This window comes from Clupea harengus, chromosome 5, assembly GCF_900700415.2.
Source record: "Clupea harengus chromosome 5, Ch_v2.0.2, whole genome shotgun sequence".
Lineage (NCBI taxonomy): Eukaryota > Metazoa > Chordata > Actinopteri > Clupeiformes > Clupeidae > Clupea > Clupea harengus.
Window position 1 is genome coordinate 11926286 of NC_045156.1, and position 11738 is coordinate 11938023.

An 11738-nucleotide genomic window follows, 5' to 3' on the forward strand; every position below is an offset into this window, starting at 1 on the left:
TTAGAAAACAGTTAACAACTATTAGGACCCTTTTTATAATTTGTCACGGCAATGAAGTCCATCGCTCTGTCTTAATCATTTGGGGATGTTTTTTTTTTTTTTACAAAATGTCTGCAAAGAGTTAGTAGAGCTTTGTAATGCTGAATTGGTTTTCGTCCAGGTATGACCTACGTGTAAAGAAAACCACATTTGTGTGTGCGTGTGTGTACGTGTGTTTGAGGTGGGAGGTGGGCACTAAAGGAAATATCCAGCGGTCATTTGAAAACTCGTCCAGTCTAGACACCGTCGTAAAGACCAAGGCACTAAATAGCCATTTTTCTCTTAATTGCACCCTCTGCCAAGTGGAGTGAGATTCCTTCCGCCGTAAACAAGCATAAGTCGAAAACGTCGTCCATGCACAAATATTGTTAAAGAGTTTGCACACCGATATCCACACTATTTAATAGCTTCATCTCTTAAATAATAATAAAAAACCGTCATTAATTTTCACAGTGAAAGTTGGGAAATTCAACTTTATAAGCACTGATTGGTGTGAACCTAAGGGAGTGACGGAACAGATTTCTGTGTGGTTTTAAAATTAGAGCGTTCTCACGACAAAGGTACAAGTAGGCCTATTTATGAATGCATGCAATGCTATTTCAATCCCTCTCGAGTTCAACTACTGCTTATATGGTTGCATGCAGAGGAGAGATATTGTCTTTGAACTTCCGTGAAGTCAAGGCCATCACCTTTAACCCTGCGCAATAAAGCTCCATCTGAGAGTGGCTTTGCCCCCGGAAATCTGGGGACCGAGGGAAAAGCAGGCCAATCAGGTGGCGGAGAGAGCCAAGAGGTGGGGGCTGTTGAGAAAATCCAATATTGCCTTGGTAACGTTGTGAAACGGTGGCAGGTAATCACCTCCTGACCAACCTAGGGTCAGGATAACTGCACTGCAATAATGGGGCCTTGACATTTGGAGCGAAAGGCTTCGCTGGGGAAAATAATCTTAAAGAAGCTGAAATTTCAAGAATCTATACCATTTCTGCTGTGCACTTCAATACATATACTTTCCAACATTAATAAGTTATCAATGAATTCACACGGAAGAATTTAGACCACGCTGTAGGCCTAATTTAAATCTAGCCTGCAATGGGTTTTCTCAAATTATGGTGGATTGCAAATAGACCCTGCACTTTTGATTACGTACATAGCAACATGCTCTTTGCACAGCAAAGGCGACGTAGTTATTTCAACACCTAAGTGCCTAAAACTCGAGTGGGCGTTTACTTTTAAGTATATTTTGCTCTCGGTTAATGTGTCGCCGAGTGTTCCATATCTTGTTTCCTCTTGTTGTAAATATGATATCTTGGAATTGCTTAACAATGCGTCTTGCGCCAACACTGACGTTATGGTTGTCTGCGACTCTGCGCATAAAATCAAGTCTAACCACCCGTTTTGTTTAGACGGTTGTCATGTAAGGTCTCTAGAGTATTTAGTATTTGGGGACTTAAACCATATTCATTAGGCCTATTCCGTGTGGTCAGAAGTTTAATAGCCAAATAAAATGCCCCAAAGTTTTTTTTTTCAGTCAAGGCTATTTACTTGGGCGTATGAAGTAAATGACGAGAACGACCCCGATCAGCTGTAGTAGTGATCTGTCAGGGTAGTCATGACATTTTGTAAGGGAACGTATTCAGAATGTTCCCTTACTGCAGTGCTGCACTGCAAGTAGAAATCATAGCACTAAGAACGATTAAATGGCACGCAAGAACAATAATTCTCTCATTGGTAAATGTACACGATTATGCCAAAATTAACTTGTGTCCAGCTGTGTGTGTTTGTATGTGAGTATTTTGAAGAACGACGATGGGTTTTTAAGGGGGGGGGGGGGGGGGGTCAAGAATCTCGAGCCACTGCACTCACATCTTGCCAGGAGTTCTTAGACCTGGCCCACAGATTTTCACGACCACGGACCCCTTTCGCCGGCATCATATTCCAGGGCCTCCCTGGGTCCCGCCTCCTTCTCCTTCTTCATGTTGTGTCTGCCTATGAAGCGGGCGTGTTTGGACTACAGCTGAGGTAATCATCTATGTGTGGCGGGTTCTCACGCCACTCAAAGTAGAGAGGAATGCTCCTCGTCCTTCTACCGTGACGTCATAAAACAGAGTAATACGAATTGTGATCAGGGAGGAGCTATTGCCAACATACAATTAAATGAATGATTATTCTTGGTCTCAGAGGACTGTTTGCCTTGCTTTGAAATGTTTGATGTGTCACTTTTGGTTTGTTGCTACAAGGCGAAGTTTCCGCACTGAGAAAACAACACTTTGAAGCCAAGAGGATACAAGAAACCATATGCTGGCTGTAGAGGAAAGTCATGAAACAGGAACAGATACCATCTGAAGCAAATAACTTGACGTGTCGTAGATTGAGGGGTAGGGTGAATGTCTCTGAGCTGAATTAGATTCTTCAGATGTCCCAATAGTTTTCAACAGGCATACAAAACGCGTGTTTTTACTTCACAAAGGCTGCTGTTACATGAAATTCTTATTCGCACTGTGGGCGTCCTAATTGGACTACACCTTTTTGAACCTAAAGAGCACAAGCGCTTGCGACCTTAAGCATGCACCCTTACATATACAATATACAACTAGCAGCAGATTGCCGAGACGTATCTACAATTGCGTTAAGGTGCGCTCCGAACTTGTTTATTTGAATTACCAAGGCTTTACCAACTGCACAATATGTGTACACTTTTGGTTATGTATGTGTACAAGGCCACCTCAATGGAAACTATTTTAATGGAATACAGACAGCCTTTCAGATCACACAGCAGGCGAATTTGTAATTAGATTTAACATACAAGAGTTTTACACTGCTAACTTCTGAGGTCGAGCAATTCATTTTTAGCTGCCACTTCAGCTGTTTAATGATTTCATTTTTGTCGGCAAGATGTCTGCATTCTCCAGCGAATGAAAACTATTTTAACCCTTTGCCATACCCTGGAGCTATTTCGAGGCTCAGATTGTCGAGGTTTGCCTTGTGCTCCTCGTATTTATGTTGTGCTGGTTCATATAAATATGGCGATCACATGATAGATTTCTCAGGCCACATAATTATGTAGCAGTAAAACGGCTTCACATGACCATACCACATGGCAGTAAGTAGTGCATCTTGCATTTGTTGCCTAGAAAAATATAGCACATATATTATGTTCGATACAAATGCGTGCAGAAGAATAGAAATATGTGAGAATATGCTTTTAACGTATGATACAAACTGTTATATCGATATCATGAATCTGTCATTAAAAATGGAGTTCAGATGATGTCAGTAGCTGGACTTGCTAGCGCCAGCACACTTGCTAGCAGGAGAGGATATTTTGCTTGTTTTAAATGTCAGATTATGCTTACCGTTCCGTGCCTTGCGTAAACCAGAATTATAGCATCTTTCCAGAGTAATGTGTTGATAAATAAAACAGAAGATAAAACGCAAGGTACTTCAGAGTGAGGAAATCGTATTTACTTAAAAAATACAGTGGCCTGCATTAAACCAACAGAAGATTTTGCTGGTTTGAAGCATGGCAATAGTAATCAGACATTTTAAACTCACTGATGTAAGGCAGTACAATACCATTTCATAAATGGGCAGTTGGAGAAAGCCAATCAAACAACATGGATGATACAAAGAAAGACAGTGAATAATATTAAGTGTTTTATTGCTGTGGATGTATGGACAGGTAGATCGACACAAATGGCATTTAATTTGTTGCATGCTCTTGAATTAAGCCCAATTTAATGAGCAGATCAGGTACTGCCAGGTGTGAACTTTAATGACCTCTTTAATGACCACTTTTTCATCTCCTGTCATTCACACACACACACACACACACACACACACACACACACACACACACACACACACACACACACACACACACACAGAAACACGCACATACACACACACTTTGTACCCCAATTCATTCGGAAGACAATTGTATTCGAAGTACCGTTATAAGTTAGAACAGCACATACTGAACAATCAGTCAAGTCAACAACATCAAGATTCATTTTTTACCACACAAAAATATTCATCACACGCTGGCACGCACAGGTTATTTGTCCTCCTATACTTCCCAAATGGCCGCTAATCGTCTATGTATCGCTGAATTAAGCGTATCTAACGGTCCAGTCTGTCATAAGACACCGTAGTGTAGGTTACCGGATACTGTAGTCAGCTGCAACACTGCAAATATAAGGCATATATCTCTTTATTAATCCATTGGGTTTTTTTTTACATTTGGATAGATATTTTAACGAGTTTCGGAGCATCACATGATGCCTGTGAGGCTACTATATGTGTCTAAATTAAGCCTTTCATTTTAACCAGTTGTAATGCCACTAGAATGTAGTGTTAGTCCCTGATTAAGTCACTGAATTATTGCAATGATTTGGATGTATTTTTCCTACCGCATGCCTGAAGACTGTTTGTTTTAGAGAAAGTAATAACAATGTTATTGGGAGGTAATAACAATATTACAAGGTAATTAAAAATATTCACTATTTGACATAGAAATGCAGTCTGTATTTAGTGTGTTCGTCTGTGCCTAAAAAAATCCTCAAACTCCAAATCATTCTTCAGAGTTACCCATCTTTTAAGTTAGAATTGAACGTACAAGTAAATGCTTATATTCAAATAACAGATTACACCTGTTTGATTGCAGTCTTAGTTATCTATTTAAAACAAGCATTAAAACTGTCCTCATTTATGATGGAATAATTGTCATCACATCCCCAGTGCTTTGTAGACTAGGTGTAACCTACGAGGAAGGGAAAATGTTGCAAAATGTAAAGCAATGCCTTTGTCATTTTAAAGTGCTGTAATTACATGCTAGTATTTCTCTAAGGACTCACGTCGGTTGTAACATCGTAATAACCAGATCTCAATGGAATTTAATCCTCATTTAAGGTAAGAGGAGAACTCTTGATTAGGACATTTGTGTACACACACCGAACTATGTTAAACCAAACAGACAGACATACACACATACAAACATACACGCACGCACGCACACACTAAACGCATATCCACGCGGAGAGAGACGAGAGAGAAAGACTCCCACACACAGATAGCCACATGTGGTTCCAGCACGACTCTTTGTGATCACAGAAAACATATCGGAATCAAACTTAAGTCGTACTAAATCCTACACATGTAATGAGAATACATCATTTCAACAACAGAACTCACGGAGGGGGCAAAACTGTGCAGTTTGTGTTGGAATGGTGGGGTCAGTGTTATTGACCTCCGTGTCGGCGCCATTGAAAGCGAGCCTGCACCTTTATAGTCGCTGAAACCCAAGGACTAGAACCAAATAAAGTTACAGTGCAAGAAGCTTTGTAGAGAAATCATACACCATACTCAAGTACATTCTTTGTCTCAAAGTATTTGTCCTAGGAGAGGAGAGTGGATTTCCAGCCTAAGTTTTCAGAACTATAAAGACGACCTGTTTTTAACTTTCACTCCATTTACAAGGAGCTACAACGTTGTTAACTAAGTGTCAGTGGTTCCAGTATTAGCAGTGGATTTTATAGCGTGTATTAGCCTCCCCCTGTCTTCCCCTTCTTTTGGTTATTTGTTTCACTCTTTGTGGCATCAATTGAATGCTCGAAGGAGGATTATTTTGAATAAATTCTGACGTAGCTGCATAGCTACTATTTGCCAATGATTAGATACGGGTGACATCCGCTCCAATAAAAATACCTGTATTTCTAAAGAGCTTTTCTGCTTAACAGGCTCGAGAGGTCAGTGAAATTTTTTTAGAAAAAAAGCCCAAGAATTCCTTCGGCTAAAACAGTGAAGCATCTCATTCGCTTCTTAATAAATAATCGAGTAATCTTCTAATAGAATAAACCACTGAACAGGACCATATAGTTGACATACGTACCAGCGATGGGATACAGCAAAATAAAGAAAATATTAGTTCATGCACTTGAGATAACAATATCATGAAAACTTCACAAGACGACTCGAGTCTAGTATTTTATTTTTGTAAATACATTGTACATATAGTCTTCTTCGAATAATTTAACAGCGCACACGCCTACAAATTTTTCGTGTTTACATAGAGATTAAAGCCATCTATTCACAGAACCCATTATGCATTCTTATATGTCCAGCCAGGCACCATGATACATAATATTATTTTAGATATTATGTTTCGAAGCAAGATTATACATAGACGAATGTTATCTTAACTGATTTTTCAAATGTTCACACTGCTCATGGGGCTATGCAATTGTAAGCTTTTGCGAAAATCACGAAAACATTTTTGCGCTTTTTATCCAAATGTGCTTTCTCTTTTTTGTATTAGTATTGTCTAAATATACGATGGTATAGCATTTTAATTGTTTGAAACCATCAAAGAGACATGACATAGTTAAAAACGTAGCCCATCATCTCCAATAAATAGGTCTAGATTATTTCCATCTCTTTCGCAAAACTAAGAGTTAAATTGCACCAGAATATTTGTCTAATTGGCATCAATTCTCATTTAAATATAAAATAAGTGATAGGCCAAATTAACTCACATGCGCTCCTATGACGGGTTTATTAGAGACTTCCTTGCAAGAACATAGTGAAATATCCTTTCCTCGTTTCAATATTTGGAACAAATAAACCATTTGATATTTATATTTGAAGACTTAGAAATGTAGTTTTGTTTGTTGTGATTTACCCTTCCTCCATGCGCTTGACTTGCAACACCATCGACTGTTTCTTTGTTCTCTGGCCTGCATGCAGTTACTACATTTGGCCTGGAAGATGGCACCCTTGCTCCGCGCAACATCACAACACTCTACAACTTGACCCCTGTGACGTCACCTCCGTCTGGCGCATCAAGGCCACTTTCAAGCTCCTATTGGTCTGATAGTCACGTGGCACGGTCGTACCTTCATAATTATGTCACTGATGTTTTTTTGACGTCCCCCTCCTTTCCCCTCCCTCCTCCCTACTCTCCTTCTTCCCCTCCCTTCATCCAACTCAAATATGTCACTCTCTAACTATCATAATCCTCTTGGAAGCATCTGTGGTGTTGTATCAAAATAAGAGCTGTAGGGTGATAAAATGGAATGCCCAAACGGCATGTCCGCTGCCAGCGCTTCCCTCCGCATGAACACCCCCGTAGAAGGACCCGCCGCCTGCAGAGGTGATAGCTATTTCGGCAGTTCCGGAATGTTCGTGCAAAGCGCCGAGTATGACTGCTCCTTGGTGAGAAATTATGGAATCGCTTCTCTCTCTAAACGTCACCAGTCTCAGAGCGCACTGGTGGGCGCATATCCACATCAACACTATGTATTGCCAATGGACACTCTAAGGGAAGATCAAAAAATGTGCGCATCCGAACAGCCTGTTGCCCGACCTTCGTTTCTAAGCCCTTTGTCATCGGGCGTTGAAGTCTCTGTAAATTCCCACTACCGTCCCGCCAGTATCGGATGTAAAGAGACGGTGGAACTCTCCACGTACACTCAGATGACAGACATCAGTCGCTCCAATCGACTCCAAGATTCTGAAGAGGACATGCCAAGTGCGCGCCTTCAGTACGCGAGCGAAAACACACTCCAAGTTAGCGGGCTAAAGTCGGGGTTCCCATCCGTCCATGTACCTGAACCTGAGACGCTCGCTACGCAGCCGTTCACCGACACCTGCAAAGTCAGCCTGAACTCTAGTTTGCTCGAATTTAAAAACGACGATAGCGCGCCTAAAAGACTCTCAGAAAAGGAGAATGTTCTCAAGACGGACTGTAACACAGATAATTCAGACAGCGAGGTGAAAGGTAATAACATGCCACACACTGAGACATACAGACACTTAGACTCACGCACAAACAAACACTACACACAGGTCCTGTTACCCAACTCTTTTGTAAATACACTCACACTCTCACACACTCACACACACACACACACCCCTCCCTCTTTCTTAAACATAGAAACACTCATGCACGCACGCACGCACGCAAAAGTACACACACACACACCTATGTTTCCTTCTCTAATCCGTATTTGCTATTTTATTTCCTATATTATATTCTATATTCCTATATGTACTAACTAATCAGAAATGCAGACCACTAAAACCCCGGTCAAACATACACACACACACACACACACACACACACATTAAAGAGTTGGTGGGATGGGGAGAGGCGTTTTTAGATTGTAACCTGTGAATGATAAATGCATCTTTCAAACACACATATACTACTTTTCTTTTTAATCTGAGTATTTTCTTTGATTTACCACCACAATTCGGCGTGTATGTGGAATCTTGGACACTGAAAGGTGAGATCGAGATCAGGCGAGGACATCAACACGGTAACAGGCCTTTCATATAAATAGCCTGCCAATTTTTATAGTAGTCTAGGCACCCTACACTTTTACACTGCAGCCATTTTACAAGAGGACTAAACAACATATGGGTGCCATGACTAGCAAACTACCTAGTCAGACTAGGGGTAAATATGTTCATGTTTGTATCATCTTACCGTGGTTCCAATACCAGTGCCGTGTTTTGCGTTCAAGCGCATGATAACGAGGCCATATAACAAGTACACTCAGCTCCATAAGTGTTTACTTGCCCTATAGCTTAATGCAATTTTGGCTAAATGGCATTTATCTACACGGATATATTAGGTTACACAAATGTTGATATTACCAAGTAGCCTAGTAGCCACTGCAGTGGCCTACTAGAATCCAAAATAAAGAATCGACACAACCTCATTCCGTTTATCAGAATCAGAATCAGAATCAGAATCAGAATATGATATTATATGATATATGGCACAGGCCTGCCATATATTTCGCACAGTGCAATGTTTTTGTAAGGAGGTCATCTTTACTATGTAACTCGTACGAAAAAGAAATAGCACGAATATGGCCTGGTAGCCTTCAGGTAGACTCCCTGCTTACCTCTTTCTTAGGGCACCTCAAAATGTAAACCAATCATGCTCACTTCCCCCACCCCTACCCTTAAAATCTCTTGTGGAATTAAAATAATTTTGGCAAACATATCACTTCACCGTGCCTCCTTGCACAGTTATCGCTGAAAACTGTTTTAATACTGTTATCTGATTAAAGTAGCTAATACAGTGATTAAGTGTTGCGGCGTACCCATTACAAATCTCAAAAGTTATGTTGTCTTATGTCTTTCCAAGTCGGGCCTTATTTGAGAATGTATTCGTTAATTCTTGTAAACATTACATTTTTGTATATTTAGAGCTTGACCTTGGCTATGTTATTTTAATATTTGCACGTCGCAAGATGTCCGGAACTACACTCGCACTATAACTCTTGTAGTTATACCCTGTGTAGCCTCGTAAAAAGGAATATTATTGATAAGGCAGTGTAATTGAAAATCATATTATAGTAGATATTTTAACAACAACAATAATAATAAAAATAACGTTTAATAATAACGTTTTAAATAATCTTCTTTTTCTTCTTCTTCTTCTTCTTGTTATTATTGTTATTATTATTACTTCTTCTACTGCTACTACTACTACTTCTTCTATATTTCCATTATCATGAATTTCTTCAGTGACATTGACGAGTAGCTTCCAAAAGACTTGATTTTGACCAATGTAAGAACAGACACGATACAGGGGGAAAAGCAGTTTTTTTCCCTAAAAGGTAGGGTGTTGAGTGTATCAGAAATTAATAATGTGTCTTTTTTATTTTATTGGATGATGCGTTTGTGTTTTTAAGAGCCATTCTCTTGGATAGACAATGTATGGTGAATTGCCTTTTTTACTGGATGAATTCACTGTGAAGTACACCGTGAAACAGTCAGAATCTATGTTTGGGACATTGAACATCTTTGTTCCGTCCAAATAATGGTGTTTCCTGTTTTTTCTCTCTTCTCTGTGAATGGAATGGTTCGTTTTATTATTCGTCCTGCTGGGCCATGTAATGCAGGCGGAAGTCAATAACGTTTGGATAGGAATCTCTCTCGCTTGCGTTTATGGCTTGCACAACGGGACACACAGTCATCGCACATAAGAATACTGCACTGTAATATTTATAGACATTCAATACCCTTTTCTCATTGAATGTAGCTGTAGCTTGTGCTCATTCATTAATGGAAGAGCTAAAAACCACTCAATCTACCAAACTATTTTGTTAATGGCATCAGTTGCGGTTTGTTTGTGCTAAATAAACGTTTCAACTTAAAACAGTAACCTTTCCGGAAAGAGTCCACACTGTGACAGGGGTTGCTTATTATAAATATTAAAGGCAGTTATAGGATACACTTGGCAGCAAGGTGGTGAATCATTTGGTGAGAAGAAAATGACAATTCGTGATTAGGATGACAGTAAAAGTAAAAATTGTAAAAAGTAAAATAACTCAAGTTACTAGTTTGTTCACCTAACCCCCAATTTCACTGTATTTCACGACTGTGATCTCTACACTGTCCTTAGTACTTTTTTTCTTAAGATATTCTGGGGTTATACAAGTTGAAAATTAAGTTTAAGTGGATTCTTTTTACATTTTTAATTATCTTATATTTTAACAGATGAATCTAAACCGGCCATGGTCGCAAGTAACTGGCTCACAGCGAAAAGCGGCCGAAAGAAGAGATGTCCATACACCAAACATCAGACACTGGAGCTGGAAAAAGAGTTCCTCTTCAATATGTATCTTACTCGTGAGCGCCGCCTGGAGATCAGCAAGAATATCTCACTCTCCGACCGGCAGGTTAAGATTTGGTTCCAGAACCGACGCATGAAACTGAAGAAATTCCACCGGGAGAGCAGGGTGCGAGAGCTGACCTCGGGTTATGACTACACCTGAGCAGCACTTTTAAGCCCACCTTTGCATTCATAAATGTTCACATAACCCACTGCGGGAAACAATACAAACACGCAACAGCTATCAACCCCAGAGAAATAAAGATCCCATTGTATACAACTGAGTTTTTCCATCTTTTCATAGTTCGAATATGGCGCTTCTTGTCACAGATCTGTGATGAGTGACATGCGTTTTGTATTTGCCTGATGTCAAAATTAAAACGCCAGACAGGCCAATCTGCTGTACTTAACTTGGGCCTAGTGTATGTTTAAATATTTGTCGGTGATAGTTTAAGATGTATTTAGATTAGAATACATTGTGCAATTTTAATCTTAATGTTCATACATGTCTGTTTTACGATTAAGTATTATGCATTCATCTCATATTTGTTGCTTGCGTTTCTGATATATATAAACTGGACTACCCCCCTTGTGTACTTTGAGTGAAATGCATGCATGCACTTCTTTGGCACATATCCTAAATTATTCAAGTTTTTCAAACGATGAGCGGCCTGTTTGACAAAAAAATAAATAAAACGGGTTTTGGAGCATTATCTCTCCCTTCTGTCTTTCCCCTTGGTATCGTTTATGGTTGATTTGAAGACAGTAAGAAAGGAATGAGAGTGAGGGAGAGAGAGAGAGATCCTGGTAGTTTCAATGTAAGTGGAAGAGCGACCATAACGTTGATTTAAATATTAGCCAGGTGACCACAATAAGTCAAGGCCATAAAATAGTAATGTCAGTATGGTCGGAGTAGAGCGCCCGAGCAGGATTTTATGATCTGCAAATATAATGTGCAGCCGCCGCAGTAAAGATGCGTTTTAAAGGTGAGGAGGAGGACGGGCTTAGCCACGGAGCCTAGGCTGGGGATGGCGCTCTTTTATACGGCGCACAAAGCTGTGGACTCTCCGGT

At 40.0% G+C, this 11738-nt stretch overlaps 1 protein-coding gene across 1 annotated transcript; it reads left to right on the forward strand.

The window, feature by feature from the left end:
* Positions 1–6527: 6527 nt before the first annotated feature.
* On the forward strand, positions 6528–11505 carry LOC105908222 (homeobox protein Hox-C10-like). Its single transcript, XM_012836701.3, has 2 exons — positions 6528–7813; positions 10552–11505. Exons 1-2 carry the CDS (start codon positions 7105–7107, stop codon positions 10827–10829), a joined length of 987 nt encoding a protein of 328 aa, XP_012692155.1. The 5' UTR covers positions 6528–7104; the 3' UTR covers positions 10830–11505.
* Positions 11506–11738: the final 233 nt, after the last annotated feature.

Bases quoted from the DNA above. Each gene is read 5' to 3' on its own strand.
- LOC105908222 (XM_012836701.3), top strand. From the start codon at position 7,105: ATGGAATGCCCAAACGGCATGTCCGCTGCCAGCGCTTCCCTCCGCATG. The intron at 7,814-10,551 runs GTAATAACATGC...ATATTTTAACAG, and splicing joins TTCAGACAGCGAGGTGAAAG to ATGAATCTAAACCGGCCATG.